Genomic DNA, 19,988 nt, shown 5'->3' with positions numbered 1-19,988 from the left:
CGCAGACATGCGTGCACCCACGCGTGGGCACACATCTGCACACACGTGCGTCCACAGTGTGCGTGCACTGACATGCACGCACATGTACACACATACACAGGTGCATCCACTCGTGTGCACACGCACACACATCCGTACACACAGACACGCGTGCACCTACATCTGCACACACGTGCGTCCACAGTGTGCGTGCACTGACATGCACGCACGTGTACACACATACACAGGTGCATCCACTCGTGTGCACACGCACACACATCTGTACGTGCAGACACACGGGCACACACTCACGTGCATACACACACACGTGTATGCACAGACCCAACGGAAACCTGACTTCCACTGCTCCAAGCTGCTCCTCCCAGGGTGGGAAATGAGAACATTCCATCCACACGAGGAGTCCTTCTGATGTCAGAAATCCAGGGAGGCTGCAGGGTGGCTGAAACCACATGGACGCGGCGGGGTCACCGCCGCCCACGGTGCTCTCAGCGCATCCCCGCTTGGCTGTGACCAGGCCTTGCCTGCCCCGACCCCAGTCCCCCGGCTTCCTCGCTGGTGAGCCGGCGGGTGGGATCTCCTTGCGCGTCTGACAGCCATGCGTGCCCGCGCCCTCGAGGTCGGGAAAGTCATTCCCTTCCATCCACTCCCACGCTGGGCCTGCCGGCCCTAAACCACTTTAAACCTTGAAACGGTTCCTGTATCCTGCGCCTTTCCAACACCCTAATATTTTTTCCTAAAAGAAGACAGCCCACCCCGAAGACCTCCCACGTGCAACAGGCAAACGTATGAAAGTACAACCGTGGCAGGTCCTAGGGCGCTGCGGGGACAGCCGCACGTGCGCGGAGCCCTGACGGAGAGTTTTCCGTGTGCCCTGGTGGCAGGGATTTTGGCACGAAAGCACAGTACGTTCCAAAAACAACATCAAAAGCACCCCGGCTAGGCGAACACCAGAGCCGTCGGCAGAAGGAGAACTGAGTCAGCAAGGCGCGGGGCTCGTCCCCGGAGAAGACCGGGGCGAGGGGGTTCCCACGGGGCACCGCCACCCACACCCCGTCTGCTCTCTGTCCGGGCTCTGCAACAGCAGCCGCGGAGCTTCTGGTCTCCAGAAACTGTCGTTCTTCCCGCCCTCGAAGAAGAGTGAAAACAGAGGGCGAGGAGGCCACAGGACCCACAGAGACGGTTTCAGGCGGCACGTCCTTCAGGCCCGTGGTCCTCGGCTTCCAGCTTCCGGCTTCAAGCAAAATTCACACCCCGAGGAAGTGGCAATTGATTATTTATTAGCCCCTGAGTTTCCAGAGGGGCCGCAGAACTACATTCAAAGTTGCGCCCCACCCTTGAAGGCAACACACGCTATTTCACGACATCCGTCTCTGCGCCTCGGTGATAAATGACGGTGTGCTGAGGGGTAAACTGTATCTTAAGAACGATTGCACGGCTCCCGTTGCCACGGCAACAGATGTGCACCCCATCACTCCTTTGCCTATCAAACCACACCTGGAACAGAAAAATCGCTCTTATTTGTTCCATTAGAACCACTGGCTGCGGCGCATAATGACTTAAATGACAGAGTCGGTTACCCGGGAGGCGTGTGTCTTAAAGGCACAGACACGGTCACAGGCACCTCCCCAAACTGAACCTGGGGCTGCACCTGTCACCGTGTGCTTGCTAATCACGGGGACCGGGAGCCCAGCGGCCACCCTGCCCTTGGCGAGGAGCTACACAAGCCCAGTCCTAGTTTTCACTGCAAACTGCCACCAGTCAAGGGACATCCACGCGGAACAGTAACAGCTGAGGAACCCCGTCCACTGTGATGGGTCTGCCAGCTCCAGGTGGGGCAGAGAGACAAAGCGAGGGCTACGGCCTCCCGCAAAACCAAGAGCGCACACACGCACAAGGGCACACGCGCACACGCACAAGCGCACATGCACACAAGCACGCATACACACACGCTGTGTGACCCAAATACGCCGGACTCAGAGTCGCCCCCTCGTGGATGAGAAGGGGTGGGGAGAGGGGGCAGGGCCCAGGGCACACCCACGAGTCACAGCAGCCACTGACCTCATGCTCCGCGTGTCCCACCCTCGGATGGTCGTGTCATTCGCGGTGGCCACCTGGGTACAGGTGTGGTGAGGGCTCCACCGTCCCGAGGTGAACTTCAGCTGTCCCTTCCCTTCCAGGGACGCCGAACCGGCCAGCTGGGAATTGGGTGGTGTTCCAAGGGAAGAAGACAAAAACAGTAACGTGAACCTTTTTTCACAAAGCTTGAGAGGACATCCTGCACGCACGGGACATTATGGAAAATAACTAGGGAGCTCTGTCTTTGTCACCTCCCCTTAAAAGGCAAAAACGTTTGAACCTTATTTGGAAAAAGCTATAAAACCGAGCACGGCAAAAATAGAAAGCATGTGAGTAGCCCCCGTGCTGAATGAGACCTGCCAGGGTGTGTGGGGCTGGCCTGCTCCAGCCCGAAGGCAGCACTGCCCAGCCGCTCCGTCACCCGGCCTCCCCGGCGGCCACATCCCGGCCGGCGAGGTCCGCACGGCTGCTCCAGGCACACGCGCCCCGGCGCCCAGTGCCCGCTGCGTCCTGAGTCGGGACAGCAGGGGCGTCTCTAAGACAGCACACGGGCACGATGTCCCCCCGGACACAGCCGGGCGGTCAGTGCCCCTGCTCCCCGCAGGCCCCCAAGCCGCCACCACTACCATGCACCTCCCGGGTTTAGGGGAGGCCTTCCCTCGCCCCCACCCAGCTGCTCCGGGCCTGGCCCCCGCCCACCCCCAAGCCCTCCCCTTGGCAAAGCTGGGCCTTTGCCTTACAACACCCCAGGTGAGGTCTCTGCTCCGCCTTCAGCAAGTACAACCTATTAATCCTCTCTCGGCACAAAGTTAAAGGCTTACGTCCGCTCCAGGCAAGAGATGGGTACTGTGAAAAAAACCAAAAATTTAAAAAAGGGGGAGGGGGCACCTGGGTGGCTCGGCTGGTTGAGCATCCGACTCTTGATGTCAGCTCATGATCTCACGGTCCACGAGTTCGAGCCCCGAGTCCGGCTCTGGCTGACAGCACGGAGCCTGCCTGGGATGCTCTCTCACCCTCTCTCTCTGCCCCCCACTTGTGCTCTCTCTGCCTCTCTCTCCAAATAAATAAACTTGAAGAATAATTTTTAAAAAAGAAAAGAAATAGGTACTGTGTCCGTCCTACTCAGGGGGACGCGGTGCTGGCGAGGCGTGCACGAAGCAGAGCCACGACCAGCCCGGCGCTCTGGGGACAGCAGGACCGCAGTCACGCGGCCGGAGGGCAGGACGGCACCCAGGGGGCAGCCATCTCCCAAGGAGGCCCGGGGTGTGCCCAGAAATGACGGGGGGAGTGGCTGGGGACAGAGGCCGAGGCCAGACGAGCTCACGACGGGAGAACGTGGAGAATGAACGCAAGGCTTTCCCAGGCTGACCACTGCTGCTCCAGTGGACGCAGGCCCACACGTGTGCCGGGAGTTCTTGGGGGCCGTGAAGGGACACCGAGGGCAGCAGCTCGGGGCCACAGGCGGAAGAGCAAAGTCAGGCGAGGGGTCACCAGGGGCAGAGCGGTCCTGGGAACAGGAGGCCTTGGCTGAGCCGGAACCCGGGGCGTCTCGGGGCGACGTCGGGAACAGCATCCGTGGGGACTCACACCAGAGCCCCTCACCCCTCACCCCTGTGCCTGTCCGCACCCGCTCTGAGCTGCTCTGGCTCCCTCCAGCCCCCAGGCAGGGGCAGCGGCACCCAGAGCAGACACCCACAGAAGACCAGGCCGACCCTGAGACTCTGAGAAATTCCTGGGGAGGGACGTGGCCCGGCCCAGTCCGTCAAGTGCCACCAGGACCAGTGGGCGGCGGCCAAGCAGGCGGGGTGACAAGGACACGCGGACCGCGTGGGGACAACAGACGGCGCACTTAGCCGAAGGGGCGGGGCTCTGCCCTTCCTGCTCTGGCACCAGACCTCGCGGCTCCTCTCGGGCCGTCTCAGCAGCCCGGGCGCCGGGGCCCCTGGGAACGCGAGGCCTGAGGGTCTGTGGGAGGTGGCCCCACACGGAGCCCCCGGGGGACCCCGCAGGGCACGCAGGCCACCCCCACCGAGCCACAGACGACACAGAACGGTGGCGGGCGATTCACGACGGGGACCTAGATGCCGCGCCACGGAGGATCGTGAGTAAGAACGAGGCAGGAGGCGAAGACAGGCGCCCGCTTCGCAGGGGGCATCGCGGCCTGGACGCTAAGGTTCCACACCAGGCGCCAGAGACCCGTGGGGGCTTCAGCCGGGCCAGCCGGTTTCAACCGCCACGCTCCCGGCACTGGCTAAGAGGTATGCTCGCAGTTTCTCCTTTAGGGAAAAAACAAATCAATCAAACAAGATTTCTCCAGGTGCTGTTCCACATTGCCGAGGACGGGTGAGATCAGATCAGCAAGCAGGACAATGAAGTCAACACACAGCTCCCTGGTTCTCTGTCACACAGACTGGCTCGTCACCGCAGGCTTCAGAAAGGTAAAGACACGAGGTCGCACCTTCAGAAGCAGGGGATGTACGTTCGACAGGGGGACTCATCCACAGACTGGTGGGGAAGCGTCACCGCGTCGCCCCGGACACGGATGACCCTTGAGCCTCGTCACCGAGCCCTCAGCACTCGTGTCCCTTCTGATTCCATCAGGGCCCCTTGGAGAGGTTAAATCGGCAAAACTAACGAGCACCGTCTGCTTCCAAAGCTCACTCCGCAGAACCAGCCTCCGGCCTCCAGCTTCCGGACTCTTCCAGCTTTCTGAAGGCAGCTGGTAATTAATCCATCAACTAACCAGCAACCAGCGATGCGGCCGTCAGCAAGCACATCGAGTGGCCCCGGCCACGCCGAGTACGGCAGAGGGACAGGTGGACAGAGGGTCGGTGACCCGGCCCGCACCACACCCCCTGCTGCAGAGGTGAGCACTCCACGTGAGGCTCGCTCCGGTGGGAACGCTAACTGGTTATCAGCTACCGCGCGGTCCTGTCCTGGTGAGGTCACTGCAGCCGCACGACGTACATGCTAACAGACCCACGTCCCAGATGAGGAAACCCAGGTACAGACGTGTACTAACTGCAAGGAAACCCCAGCCAGCCCGTGGCACGGCCAGGATGAGAGATTACAACGGAAATCCGGACATCCCAGAGGAAACAGCGCTGGGCCAGCTGGAGGGGCCAGGCCGGGCACGGTGAGGACCCGGGATGGCCTCTGGGGCCGCACACACCTCAAATCGGTGAAAGCAGGAGGGATTCCTGCACAGTGAGGCAGAGACGGGAAACATACACATCCTGACTGGACAAAGGGCAGAGGGGAGGCGGTGTAGGCTGAGTGGGCAGGGTCCGTGGAAGGTCAGCCCGATGGCCTGAGGGCAGGAGGCTGGACAGCCCGTGGCGGGCAGGACCCTCCCTAGGTATCGGCCTTCAAACCGACAGAGCCCTCTGTGCCGAGGGGCGTCCTACACCATGTGAAGTTCCCCACTGCCCCACTGGCTTCGATGAGGCTGGCGGCCACACTCAGAGGCCCGCGTGCAGGGAACCGAGGCCCCAGGCCAACAGTATCCTGAGCTTGGGGTACAACCCCCCCCCCCCGCCCCGGTCAAGTCCTCTGATGAGACTCAGACACTGATTCCTGCACACGGCCCCTGAGAGACACCAGGGGCGTCCGGCCTCCAGGTCCCTGACGGTCACAGAAACTGTCGTGCCAGGTGGGGGCTGTGGGAGGCAGCCACGTTCCCGGTCATTTGTTAGAGATAAGGGACACGAGCGCCTGCCAGAGGAAAGGGGAGACCACGAGCGATGGGCCAGTCTAGCCCCCTGACGTCAAGCCGGGAAATCTGAGACCAGAGAGGGTGGGCGACGCCCCGTGTCTCACACAGCAGTGGGGCCGGAACAGGGCCTGGGCGCTCCCTACCGCACGATCCGCCCGGGGCAGCGGGAACGCCGTGCCCAAGGTCCCTCTGCAAGACCGCCAGAAGGAGACCTCGCCGTGCAGGTTCTAAGGCTGACCGAGCACACGCTTAGGCTTCCTGGTGACTCGGAGACAGAGCCGTGCAGGAACCCCGGAGTGCAGTTCACGCGGCACCCCGCTCTTCAACGCTCACAGCAACGACCCCGTCCCGAGCCTCCTGCTCCAGAGGGAGGGACTAGAGCCGCCCCCCCACACCTCTCTTCACAGGCGGAACCCGCCCCCACGTGTGAACAAAACACCACAAGTCTGGCGAACAAAACTCTGCGACTCGCGCTGCCGTGAGCGGCCACGTGGGCACAAAGAAGAGCCGGCAAAGCGTTTCCAGACACAACAGCCACACTGTCTGTGCCCAGACCCCGGGCTGACAAGGCGCCGGGCTCAGCGGAAGGAGCACAGCAGACAAGAGGCACGTGCGGGCCACCGCCCAAGATGCCGGGCGAGTGGCTGAGAAAGGGCCACCCCCCCCCCCCCCCGTGGAAGGAGGGAGGCAAGGGACGCAACGGCAGGGCTGCGGCCCCTCCCCACCCCGGGGACTGGGGGGCTGCTCTAAGGCACACGTGACGGGCTTGCGTCCCTGCCGGCGACTGGTTTCGGCAGGCGCATGTGGCGGTGTCTGAAGACGGGACAGAGGGACTTCCAAGAAGGGCTTTCCTTACAAACAGGATGCAGGCAAGAAGTCTGCTCTTTGTGGATGATGTAGGAATCTGGATGCGATGGCTGGAGCCACCGCAGTCACCTTGCAAGCGTGACGGGAGACAGCAGTACCGTGTGACTGCAGCACAAGAGAAGCGTGCCAAGTGGCTGGGTCCTGATGCTATTGAGACACTGGACTGACAAACCCAGAGCTGCTTTATAGCCACGTTCCTTGTCACATCAGGCAGCAAACTCCCTCAGTCTTTAAGTCATTTCTTTTGTCCTGCAGCCAAACTCATGCTGGCACGCCTACAGTGCCCGTTTGAGACGACACCAACAGGGCATTCCTTCGAGTATCGGGTGTCCCCTGCCTCTCTCAGGCCGGAAATTCCAGCCCCAGCTTTGGGCATGAGCCCCAGCTGTGATTCCAAGCGACCTGGCCAGTGGCATGGTCCCCTCGAGCCTGGCTTCCCTCTGGTAACTCTCCCATGAGACAGAGCTATTCAGGAGCCCACCCCGCAGGGCCATGGAAATTAAATGAGAGCCTCCAGGGCCCGGACAATGCCCGGAGCCCTGGTCTGTCTTCAGGGGTGGACGGAAGGCGTGGGGTGAGTCATCAGTGTCGATGGGGTGACGGGAACGGGTTCAACAGGACAGCCCCAGCCAGTCACTGCCCTCAGACGTGGAAGAGGTGTGGGAGAGGAGGGCTGGCCGCGAGGCTGGTGTGCACAGGGGCCCTGAGGAAGGCAGAGGGGGGTCCTGCCACCCCTCTGCCCCAAGCTGTCCAGGGTCACGGGGGTGGCTGCACGGGCCCCACACTGCTGCGGGGACTCTGTTCCCCAGGAGTAGGCGTTCCAGGCTCTGCGGAGGTGGCCTCCTGGGAACCAGAGCCAGCCTGTCTTTGAAAATGCACACAGGGTATTAGGTGCCAGCACCGGGGAGGGAATCTGAGGCCGTTTTAAAGTTATTTTTAGCGTATTGCAAACAGCACTCTATTTGCAGGAAGAACAGAACTACGAGGGCTTTTGCCCCTTTGCTGCTCTAAAACCTGAGCTCTCTTTGCAGAGGAAACCGTGCGTCCTGCTCCCACACCTGCAGGCTTGACCTCAGCTCCACACTCAACACCGCAAAGGCTGTAAGTGCAGATTTCAATTTCCTGACCAAGACGGACTAGAACGTAACCAATGCTCCTGTCACGCCAACCAGACTCCGGCGATCCGCTGGAGAGAGAGATCTAATCACAGGCCGTTCTTTGCAGAGGGGGAAGCTTGTATGTAACGTGGGCTCAAAAGCCCGGAAGCAGTGCAGCGATCACACACGCGCCCTTCACGTGTGAGTTGTGATCCCCCCTGCTGGCTCTGAGGGGAGGAATTTAATTATCAAGTCAACACAGACTGCTTTTCGGCGTCTCGGATTCTCTCCCTGTACCTCTGGCCTTCGCACTGGGATCCTAGTCAGCGACTCTCGTTCACAGCCCAGGTTTAAGCACTGCGTATTCCGGCCGCCGTACCCATCCACTCAGCCAGACGCTCATCCGGCCCCCGCCCCCACCCCCACCCCCACCGTGCGGCCAACAGGCGAGCGAGGCCTGTGTGCCAGGCACCGTGGGGCCTGCTGTCCTCACGTAAGGGCCACTTCATACGTGTGGAAACCGGTCCCCACTTTACAGATGGGGACACTGAGGCCAGTGCAGCCAAGCAACTCACCCGAGGTCACCCTGTGGGTGGCGGGAAAGGGACCTGATTCCAAAGCTCGGGAGGCTGCCCCACCCCCACCCCACAGAGCCACGGCCTTCAGTGTGTCCTTCTTGTGCCTCGTGCCTGCCAGGGCTCCCTTCTGCACGGCTGCCGGCCCACGCCCGGCCCAGCCCATCACAGCAAAACCAGCCTGGGAACTGAAATTCAATCAGCCATACACTGCGGACCCCAGAACCGGGCGGCCAAGTGCAGGAAGGCAGAGGCCGTGCGTCTGCATTCAAAGCCCAGCCACGTGCCCCTCTTCAGACAGCCCCGGGCCGCGGCAGGGCTCACCGCCTGGCACCACTGAGGCATGCACGCCTCGCTCCCCCGGCCGCAGCAGCTGCGTCCCTTAAATACACCCGTGTGTGCAACATACTCTCCCCTCTATCATCCGCTCTTACTAGAAAGAAGTCTTTTGAGAACCTGGGAAGCAAACACTTTGCCAGACACCGATGCCTAGCTCTTTGTATTTGGCGATTTTTTCTAAGATCTAACTGGGAGATTAAAGAATATTAGCTGTCTCCGACGTTTACAAAATCAAAGCCATGTGTAGCTATTATGCCACATGAGATACGCAACTTAGGAAACGACTTGCCCCATGTCTTCTTGAAGAAGACGGCTTTTTTCTAGAAACAAGTATCCGGAGACAGAAAGTGCGGTGACCGCTGCCTGAAGCCCCGCCCGCCCCGCCGACTGCAGGCAAGCAGCGAGTGCTCTCATCTGTGTAGGACTGCTTTGTATGAGGCTCACCACAAAACCAGCTTCCAGACTTGCAACCTGTGCTGCACGGACCAGTTTTACAAAGCCTGGGCAGCTACCTTATTTACAAGATCTTCCTCCCAATAAATCTTGACCGTTTCCAAACATCACATCTGCCCTCGCAGACAAACCGCGACGGGCCGGTGGGGACAGCCAGGCTCCGAGGCTCAGGCCCGGGGGGGGGGGGCGGGACGCAAACGTGGCTCAGAGGCACGCGCGCGGGGCCACGGCAAACACTTCGTGCGGCGTCACAACCGCAGTCCCCAATCTGCCATTCAAACCCTGCAGCCTCCACGACGTCCCCTGGCTCCCTGGGTCTTACTTTTCTCAACTGTCAAGTGAGGGAGTCGAATTCTGTGACCCCAAGGTCTGTGTCTTTCTTTACATGAACGTGGACTGCTTTACAATTAGCGAGGGACAAAGATTTGTGGAAACACCTCGTGAGCCCTGTTACGGCTTCGAAGCCACGTGGGGGGTGTCTGGGGACCTCTCCAACCCTCCCGTGTGTCCTCAGCACCAGCCGTCCACACTTGCTGCGTGACCGCAGGCACGCGGGACGGATCCGCACTCTCTGGGCAATGGGTGCTCGACCCTCCTCTCTAATCAGACAGGGAAAGAGCCACCACGTCACCGGAGACCTTGGACACGGGATGAGGGAGTACAGCTCCGTGTAGCGGGCCCAGCGAGTGCAGCACGTGTCCGTCTGGGGTGGACGCAGATGGTGGGAGGTGTGCATGTGAGGTCGGGGGGAGTGTCTGTTCCCTTCCCTCAATTTTGCTGGGAACCCATTAAAACCTCTCCAAAACTTAGGTCTATCAAAAACAAGATGACAACCTTCCGTCTGCAAGAGGTCCCGCTGACAACACGAAAGGGTAGAGAACAAAGGGACACGGTGTGGGGCGGAGTGGCCACACCTGCCCGCACCGCCCCGGGGGCCGGGAGCGAGGTCCCCGCGCTGGGCCGCGTCAGCAGAGGGCAGAGCCGGGACAGGAGAATGGGTTCCGCGGGGAGCCCACTGGCCCGCGGCCTCGCTGCTGCTGAGCAGTCGGCATCAGAGATGACAATGGCCTCACAAGCCTCCTTCTCTGCTCGGGGACATGTCTGGGGACGCAGGCCGGGAGCAAGGAGGGGTCACAGCACGGCAGGGGACAGCCGGGCTCCCACGGGAGAGGGGGACACCGGGGCCGGGAGTCCCAGGCCCCTGGCCACCTGGTGCGTTCGTCCTGAGGGCGGCCCAGCCGCCACCCGGCAGTCCCTGTCTCCCCGTCCCCAAGGACAAACGCATGTTGTCTACTTCCTGGCACAGCGGACGTGCCCTGAGCTGCACCGAATGACCTTCCCGTCACCACCAGCTCCTCCCCGTGTACGTGCAGGCGATCCTCCCGGTGTGCGTGCAACCTCAGACCACATTTCTGAACCAACACTGTGTCCCTGACGCCCGCTCTCTTCCTTCCGAGAGGCACTCCTGAATGTTCGTGCCCCTGGGTGCATACAGCCGAGCAGGCGACCCCGGGTTCATCCTCGAGAAGCTCTCACACGGACGCGCGGCCGGAAGGAAGAGGACAGTCAACTCCGAAGGCGCCCTTCGTCCTCCTGCTCGGCCGCTCGCTCGCTCGCTGCACCTGGGAAGCTACTTGTTCCCACAGCTGCTGGAAGCCACCGGGCGCTGGAGACAGAGGAGCGGGCACCAGAACAGGGAGGCGTCCCCTCTGCCCTCGGCGGGGCCGGGACCCCATGGAAGCTCCCCCCCAGACCCCCCCGGGCTCTGCTAATGATTACAAACGGCGAAGAACCTCCGATTTAATTGCAAAAGGTAATGATGCAGCGAGCACAGGACTCGATTCACCGCAGCAGACGATAAACACCCCGAGGAGCGGCGTGTGAAGGTGGCCAGGATCCATAGGAAGGTTTCCGTATTAAACACCCGGCAGAGGGCCGCGAAGTGCCGTCGACAGAACTGCTGACGGCGGATAAAAACGAAGCAGAGGAGCCTAAATTGGTCTCTGCAGAAAATAAGTCACAGATCAATCCCCCTACATGGCGTCATTCCGAGACGGCCGAGGGTCCAGAGAGGCGTCCCCGTCTGGCTTCGGGACGGGCTGCCGAGGGGGCAGGGGGCACCGAGTGCACGCACACACGCGTGCAGGGCCCGTCACCGCCCCGGCCTCTCTGGCCCCCGCAGTCCAGCAGGAACGGACTGGCCCCTTCCTGCCCCCCGTCCGCTCTGCAGCAACGCCCACGAGAGGCACGTGGGAAGAAGGGTCGGGAGGCGGCTTGCGCCCGTGACCCAGACGCCACAGCAAGGCCACGGAAGGGGGTGAAGGGCCAGCTCCCCGCAAGGTCCCCCTCGAGTGTCCCATTCGGCTGGAGGACTCTGGCCGATATTTGCATTCTGTCCCACACAGGCACGGTCCGAGGACTACAACCCGTGAGAAGGCGCGAGCACGTGTGTGAGCAGAAGGCCAGCTGTAAGGCCACCGGGGGTCACAGGCCACAGGGCAGACAGGTCACAGATCACCGTCCCTCTTTACAACTCACGCAGAAACTTGACAGGTCACGAGCACCAGGAAATCAGCGTTTTATGACCGCTCCTACCTAAAAGAGGATTCCAACCAGACTTCCAGTGTCCGTTCGTGGAAAAGCCAACACACTGGAAATGAGAAAATGCGTCAGGATGGCAAATGAGCCAAAGGGCAGAGATGTGTCAGCCTGTGGCTCTGAGTCTTACGTGTGCCCGGGTCCCAGACAGCGTTCACCGGAGACAGCCAATCACACGGTTCTCTGACTGCTGGCTCTGTCCGTGCACTAAGCGTTTCCTAACCAACGTCAGGACTCTAAGCACACACGAACCAAGACGTGTATTCTCAATTCAGCCGATAGGTCCCGTTAAAAACACACAACACGTAGAGGCCCCTGGGTGGCTCAGCCGGTTAAGCATCCAACTTCGGCTCAGGTCACGATCTCGCGGTCCGTGAGTTGGAGCCCCACGTCGGGCTCTGTGCTGACAGCTCGGAGCCGGGAGCCTGCCTCGGATTCTGTCTCCCTCTCCCTCTGCCCCTCCCCGGCTCATGCTCTGTCTCTCTCTCAAAAATAAACACACATTTAAAAAATTAAAAAAAAAAAAAAAACTTTTAAGGGGTGCCTGGGTGGCCCAGTAGGTTGAGCAACCAACTTCAGCTCAGGTCACGATCTTGCAGTTTGTGGGTTCGAGCCCCATGTTGGGCTCTGTGCTGACAGCTCGGAGCCTGGAGCCTGCTTCCGATTCTGTGTTTCTCTCTCTCTGCCCCTCCCTGGCTCATGCTCTGTCTCTCTCTCACAAATAAATATACATTAAAAAAAACTTTTTAAACTAGCCCTGCATGGGGCTCTCTGCCGTCAGCACAGAGCCTGCTTCAGATCCTGTCCCCCACTCTCTCTGCCCTCCCCCCCAGCCCCCACCTCCGCCTCGCTCTCTCAGAAGTAAACACTAAAAAAATTTAAAAATAGAATATAATGAACATACAAAACGACACAACATAGGAAACCGTAGCCCTGTCACTCACCTCGGCCTGGCTGGAGCTCTCCTGTAGGTCCCATAGCAGGATGTGGCTGTCGGCCAGCGAGATGACTCTCCTCCCGTCCCCCGTGGGCTCCCACACCACACTGCAGGAAGAGGAGGCCCCGTTAACTTGACGCCAGAGGCCCCGCACCTGTGTCTGTGGCTGCCCCATACCCACTCCAAGCCACCACGCGCGGGCGCCCTCTCCCGCTGAATGTCCGTCCTCCCCACTCGGCCGCGGTTAGGGGGCCGGGCCTCCGGGTACGAGGAGGTGAGTGCGGGCCGTGATGGCACCGGCACACGCGTGACCCCCCCACCGCTGCCTCTCCCTGTGGTCTCTCTCTCTCTCGCCAAGTGAGCACACAGCCAGAAGAGGGCTCTCGCCAGCACCCGCACTGACGCCCTGACCTTGGACTCCAGCCCCCAGAGCCGTGACAAGTAAGGTTTGTGGTTTCGGCCCCCAGCCTGGGCTGCTTTGTTGTGGCTGCCGGAGCCCATGTGTCTTCCTGTCGATGGAGGGACGGACAGGTGACCAGCTGTGCCAGGTGGACAGGAAGCAGCCTGCTGGGGGCCAGGGCTCGAGGAGGCCCAGGATAGACACTGCCATCTGGGGCAGGAAGCCCACGTCTTTCGTAGCCCAAGGACGCGGCTGACACAGTGACCGGGGGGGGGTCCTGCCTATGATGTCACGTAATGTCATGACGTGCTGGCCAGTCTGAGCCAGTGTCCTGTCACCTGGAGCCAAAGCCACCCCAGCTGATAACACACACATGTGAGTCACTGATGAAAGATCACAAACCCATCACCTCCGTGGTAAAGCCGTGGAGATGAAAAGTTTTCAGGGTTCCTGTCTCCCTGATGATTCCCTCAAGTGCTTATACAGAGGAGAACGTCGCTGCCACATGGGGGTGACCGCAGACGCCACGTGGGAATGACCACGGACGCCAGGAGACAGAGCACGATACTGACTGACGGGGGGCGGGGGCAGCCCCGGGGGCAAGTCCCTCACACCAGCTTTTCAAGGCCGTCAGTGTAGCTATGATTACTTTTAATCACAACATTAACATAATTCAAAAACCACAACGTCTTTCTCCTTTACGGTTGAAGAAACGCACGTGAAGTTCACAGCACTATGACCACGTAGATCATTCCTGCATCAGACACGGCCTAGCGCATCCTTGTAACACTAGGGGCGAAAAATGCACAAAGTCCGGCGCATAAAATTAAAACACAGCAGCTGGAAGAGACGCCAGGAAGCGAGGTTCTGAAATCCGCTCTGATTTTGTTGCGATGATGGCCAACCCGAACTCTGAATTCAGACGCTTCCCAAAGCAAGGCGGCCGAAGTCCGTCCTGGCAGTCCATCTGCACAGGTGAGCCCCTGCAGAGCTCACACGCCTGACGCGGAGCGCCAGGGAAAACACAAACCGGGACAGAAGGCTGAAGGGGGCGGCGCCGGCCTGTCCCGGGAGAGAACACCGCACTGACCTGTGCCCGACAGTCCCCGCAGCCCGGGCTGCAGTAACAGATCCCCACCGGCCCGGCCGCCTGAGCAGCACACGTTTCCTTCCCACACTTGCGCAAGACCGGGGAGCCGGCAAGGGTGCTTCTGCCGAGGACCGCTGCTTTCTCGAGTGTCCCGGGTGCGGCAAGGAGGGAGAGGGGCCCCTATCCCACCCAGAGGGCTCCGCCCTCAGACCGCATCTACCTCCCGGGGGGCCCCCCTTCTGATACAACACACCGGAGGTGAGGGTTTCAACATATGAGTTTGTGGGGACAAAAAGATGCCACCCTCAACACGATATTCTAGGAGCGGTACACCTAGGAGGACTTACGAGGAGCTCCTCACCAGACCTCACTCACAGACTACATCTACCCCGCACCCCAACACACACACGCACACGCAAACACACACACACACACACACACACACACACACAAGGGCAGGGCAGGGCCGCACGGCCGTGGGGATGACCCGTGGGGATGACCACAGGACAGGAACTGACCATCCAGGGTCAGCAACCCTACAGTCAGGAAGTTGAGTGACAGGGATTTGTGGAGTTTTTTCAATGTTTTTTTTTTTTTAATTTATTTTTGGGACAGAGAGAGACAGAGCATGAATGGGGGAGGGGCAGAAAGAGGGAGACACAGAATCGGAAACAGGCTCCAGGCTCTGAGCCATCAGCCCAGAGCCCGATGCGGGGCTCGAACTCACGGACCGCGAGATCGTGACCTGGCTGAAGTCGGACGCTTAACCGACTGCGCCACCCAGGCGCCCCAAGGGATTTGTGGAGTTTTTAACAGAAACACCAGAAAGCCAGAGATTCCTGGGAAAGCAACAAATCATAGGGTAAGAGTCAGCCAATTCGATGCCAAAGACGGACCACGAACTCTCTGACCGTGGCTTCCCCGGCCAGGTTACAGTCTGCTGGGGAGTAGCCCCAGGCTGTCAAAGCCCGTCCGTTCCCCGTCGCGCCCAGCGGCGTCTGAGGCACCAAGGAAGAGTGAGGAATCCAGGTAAGAGCAGAGAAGCCGCATAAAAAAACGAGACCATTTCAAAGTACATTTAGCTAACCGCTAGTGCGTGAGGGCCGGGAAAACAGCCAACAACCGTAAAACAAGAAAAAGCTTTAAGGGCATCTGCACATCAAAATCCCTCCACTGAAGCTCATGTGCTTGTTTTAGGTTTTAAATTGCAGTGTCTCTCGAGCCCTTACTCAGAACCTCCCCTTCCCCATCCGTCTGCCCACAGTTCTAACACATCTGCTTCCGATGTCCAAGACCACAGAGCAAACATGTGGGCCGGACAGCAGCAGGGTGTTTGAAGGAGGAATGTGGGTCACAGGGCACGCTACAAAAACTGATACCCATGGCAGAGGGGAGGGAGGAGGGAGGAGGGCGAAGGGAGGAGCAAGGAGGGAGGGAGGGGGAGGAGAGAAGGAGGGAGGGAGGGGGAGGAGGGGGAAGGGAGGAGGAAAGAGGGAAGGGGAGGAGGGAGGAGGGCAGGAGAGAAGGAGGGGGTAGGGGGAGGAGAGAAGAAGGAGGAGGAAGAAGGAGAAAGGAGGAGGGGGGACAGAGGAGAGTGAGGGGAAGAGGGAGGAGGAAAGGATGGAGAGGGACTAGAGAGAAGTGCGAGGGAGGAGGGAGGAAGTAAGGAGAGAGGAGGGAGAAGAGAGGAGGGAGAGGAGGGAGGGAAGGAGAAGGGTGAAGGGAAGAAGTGAGGACGGAAGAGGGTAGAGGGAGGGGAGGAGGGGAGAGGGGAGAGGGAGGGGAGAGGGGAGAGGGAGGGGAGGAGGGAGGATGGGAGGGAGAAAGGGAGGATGGGAGGGAGAGAGGGAGGATGGGAGGGAGAGAGGGAGGGGAGGAGGGAGGAGGGGGGAGGGGAGAGGGGAGAGGGGAGAGGGAGGGGAGGAGGGGGAGGGGGAGGAGGAGAGGAGGGAGAGGAGGGGGAGAGTAGGGGGAGGAGGGGGAGGGCAGGGGAGGAGGAGAGGAGGGGGAGAGTAGGGGGAGGAGGGGAGGGGAGGAGGGGGAGGAGGAGAGGAGGGGGGAGGAGGAGGGGAGAGGGAAGGGGATGAGGGAGGAGGAGGGGGAGGGGAGGGGGAGGAGGGGGAGGGGAGAGGGGGAGAAGGAGGGGAGGGAGGGGGAGGGGGAGGGGGAGAGGAGGGAGAGGAGGGGGAGAGGAGGGGGAGGAGGGGGAGGGGAGGGAGAGGAGGGGGAGAGGAGGGGGAGGAGGGGGAGGGGAGGAGGGGGAGGAGGAGAGGAGGGGGAGGAGGGGAGAGGGGAGATGGAGGGGAGAGGGAAGAGGGAGGGGAGGAGGGAGGATGGGAGGGAGAGAAGGAGGATGGGAGGGAGAGAGGGAGGGGAGGAGGGAGGAGGAGGGAGGGGAGAGGGGAGAGGGGAGAGGGGAGAGGGAGGGGAGGAGGGGGGAGGGGGAGGAGGAGAGGAGGGAGAGGAGGAGGAGAGTAGGGGGAGGAGGGGGAGGGCAGGGGAGGAGGAGAGTAGGGGGAGAGTAGGGGGAGGAGGGGGAGGGGAGGAGGGGGAGGGGGAGGAGAGGAGGGGGGAGGAGGAGGGGAGAGGGAAGGGGATGAGGGAGGAGGAGGGGGAGGGGAGGGGGAGGAGGGGGAGGGGAGAGGGGAGAGGGAGGGGAGGGGAGAGGGGAGAGGGAGGGGAGGGAGGGGGAGGAGGAGAGGAGGGGGAGAGGAGGGAGAGGAAGGGGAGAGGAGGGGGAGGAGGGGGAGGAGGGGGAGGGGAGGGGAGGAGGAGAGGAGGGGGAGAGTAGGGGGAGGAGGGGGAGGGGAGGAGGGGGAGGAGGAGAGGAGGGGGAGGAGGAGAGGAGGGGGAGGAGGAGAGGAGGGGGAGGAGGGGAGAGGGGAGAGGGAAGGGAGGAGGGAGGAGGGGAGGAGGGGGAAGGGGACGAGGGAGGAGGGGGAGGAGGAGGTGGAGGGGGAGGAGGAGAGGAGGGGGGAGGAGGAGGGGAGAGGGAAGGGGATGAGGGAGGAGGAGGGGGAGGGGAGGGGGAGGAGGGGGAGGGGGAGGGGAGAGGGGAGAGGGAGGGGAGAGAGGGGGAGGAGGAGAGGAGGGGGAGAGGAGGGACAGGAGGGGGAGAGGAGGGAGAGAAGGGGGAGAGGAGGGGGAGGAGGGGGAGGAGGAGAGGAGGGGGAGAGTAGGGGGAGGAGGGGGAGGGGAGGAGGGGGAGGGGAGGAGGGGGAGGAGGAGAGGAGGGGGAGGAGGAGAGGAGGGGGAGGAGGAGGGGAGAGGGAAGGGAGGAGGGAGGAGGGGAGGAGGGGGAAGGGGACGAGGGAGGAGGGGGAGGAGGAGGGGGAGGGGGAGGAGGGGAGGGAGAGGGAAAGGGGAGGAGGGGGGAGGGGGAGGAGGGGAGGGAGAGGGAAAGGGGAGGAGGGGGAGGGGGAGGAGGGGAAGGGAGAAGGGGAGGGGAGGAAGGAGGAGGGGAAGGGAGGAAGGAGGAGGGGAAGGGAGGAGGGAGGAGGGAAGAGGAAGGGGAGGAGGGAGGGAGAGGAGGGGGAGAGGAGGGGGAGGAGGGGGAGGAGGAGAGGAGGGGGAGAGTAGGGGGAGGAGGGGGAGGGGAGGAGGGGGAGGAGGAGAGGAGGGGGAGGAGGAGAGGAGGGGGAGGAGGGGAGAGGGGAGAGGGAAGGGAGGAGGGAGGAGGGGAGGAGGGGGAAGGGGACGAGGGAGGAGGGGGAGGAGGAGGGGGAGGGGGAGGAGGGGAAGGGAGGGGGAGGGGAAAGGGGAGGAGGGGGAGGGGGAGGAGGGGAAGGGAGGGGGAGAGGAGGGGGAGGAGGGGGAGGAGGGGGAGAGGAGGGGGAGGAGGGGGAGGGGAGGAGGGGGAGGAGGAGAGGAGGGGGAGGAGGAGAGGAGGGAGAGGAGGGGGAGAGTAGGGGGAGGAGGGGGAGGGGAGGAGGGGGAGGAGGAGAGGAGGGGGGAGGAGGAGGGGAGAGGGAAGGGGATGAGGGAGGAGGAGGGGGAGGGGAGGGGGAGGAGGGGGAGGGGAGAGGGGAGAAGGAGGGGAGGGAGGGGGAGGGGGAGGGGAGGGGGAGAGGAGGGAGAGGAGGGGGAGAGGAGGGAGAGGAGGGAGAGGAGAGGGAGAGGAGGGAGAGGAGGGGGAGAGGAGGGGGAGGAGGGGGAGGAGGGGGAGGAGGAGAGGAGGGGGAGAGTAGGGGGAGGAGGGGGAGGGGAGGAGGGGGAGGAGGAGAGGAGGGGGAGGAGGGGGAGGGCAGGGGAGGAGGAGAGGAGGGGGAGAGTAGGGGGAGGAGGGGAGGGGAGGAGGGGGAGGAGGAGAGGAGGGGGGAGGAGGAGGGGAGAGGGAAGGGGATGAGGGAGGAGGAGGGGGAGGGGAGGGGGAGGAGGGGGAGGGGAGAGGGGAGAAGGAGGGGAGGGAGGGGGAGGGGGAGGGGGAGGGGGAGAGGAGGGAGAGGAGGGGGAGAGGAGGGGGAGGAGGGGGAGGGGAGGGAGAGGAGGGGGAGAGGAGGGGGAGGAGGGGGAGGGGAGGAGGGGGAGGAGGAGAGGAGGGGGAGGAGGAGAGGAGGGGGAGGAGGAGGGGAGAGGGGAGAGGGAAGGGAGGAGGGAGGAGGGGAGGAGGGGGAAGGGGACGAGGGAGGAGGGGGAGGAGGAGGGGGAGGAGGGGAAGGGAGGGGGAGGGAAAGGGGAGGAGGGGGAGGGGGAGGAGGGGAAGGGAGAAGGGGAGGGGAGGAAGGAGGAGGGGAAGGGAGGAGGGAGGAGGGAAGAGGAAGGGGAGGAGGGAGGGAAGAGAGGAGAGGAGAGGGAGGGGAGAGAAGGGGTGAAGACTCATTTCCTCGTTCTTCCTGTTCAGCAAGGTGCATTCATACCCATTTGCTGGAGGATCGAGTCCAAACTGCAGAGAAGACTGTGTGGCAACCAAGTCCCGAGCGCTACCACAATCAGCCTTTGGAGAGACCGGGTAAGACTTATTCTTGGCGGACGTCTAGGAAACCGAGTGCCCGGGAGAGGCCCGCTAAGCCTGTAGAAAAGCACGTACAGGTGGTTATACGTCTTCAGAGGCGAGTCCCTAAAAAGTCATGGCTCTGCGATGCCCCCGTGTCTCAGCAGAGGTGAATGTCAAGGCAAAGTGAGGAAGGGACCGGAGAGAAGAGTCACCAGAATCTGAACACAGGAACACAGGGATCCTACCGATTCCAGAGACCCGAGGCTGCGTTGCGGACGGCCAGCCCTCCTCAAGGACCAGGTCTGAACCTGGAAAGAACAGGTCAGTTCAATAAAAAAAAACTGTTTGCAGATCAGGACCAAGAGAGACGGGCTTCTGGAAGGCAGAAGCGGCTTGGCTGAAACACCAAGTCCACCAGGCCTGACCCCTGGAGGCCACGCGGACTACCCTTGTCCTGGGTCAGCGGCGGCCCCTGGTCATTCGTGGCTGGCTTCCCGGCCAGACTACAAATTCAGCACAAGCCCAGACTCGCCCACTGCTGTATGCCAAGCACCTAGCACAGAGTCTGACCCGCGCAGGAGAGGCGCTTAACAAGGAGGTGTTGAGGGAAATTGTGAATGAAGAATTAATTACGCCCCCTCTCGGCATATGTCCAGCACACTTTAACGCGTGAAAGATAAAGCTGGGCGAAGAGCCTATTTATCAAGCACACGCAGTGAGGATCGGTCCACCCTGGAACCCATGCAAGAGGGTTGGCTTCTTAGTCTCGAAGGCACCTCATCAAGAGGCAGTCTTGCTGGCTCCCCAACTCTCCCGCGGGCCACTGCACACCCCGCGGGCCAAGTGCGGGATGAGATCGGTGCCCGCACTTCCCTGTCCGCCCCGGCCGCCCCTCCCCCCCTCTCCGG

At 61.9% G+C, this 19,988-nt stretch overlaps 1 protein-coding gene across 5 annotated transcripts in view; it reads right to left on the bottom strand.

Annotated features, from left to right (window-relative positions):
* EIPR1 (EARP complex and GARP complex interacting protein 1) overlaps window positions 1-19,988 on the bottom strand; it is a 123,921-nt gene that overhangs the window by 4,705 nt on the left and 99,228 nt on the right. For all 5 annotated transcript variants that reach the window (XM_045447863.1, XM_045447864.1, XM_045447866.1 and 2 more), the window contains 2 exons: window positions 12,665-12,764; window positions 2,059-2,195 (listed from right to left, as the gene is read on the bottom strand). In XM_045447863.1, coding sequence (XP_045303819.1) covers window positions 2,059-2,195; window positions 12,665-12,764 — 237 coding nt within the window. The remainder of the gene's footprint in view (window positions 1-2,058; window positions 2,196-12,664; window positions 12,765-19,988) is intronic.

This window comes from Leopardus geoffroyi, chromosome A3 (assembly GCF_018350155.1).
Source record: "Leopardus geoffroyi isolate Oge1 chromosome A3, O.geoffroyi_Oge1_pat1.0, whole genome shotgun sequence".
Taxonomy (NCBI): domain Eukaryota; kingdom Metazoa; phylum Chordata; class Mammalia; order Carnivora; family Felidae; genus Leopardus; species Leopardus geoffroyi.
The sequence above is the reverse complement of the archived record's forward strand: the minus strand, read 5'-3'. Positions and strand labels throughout refer to the sequence as shown.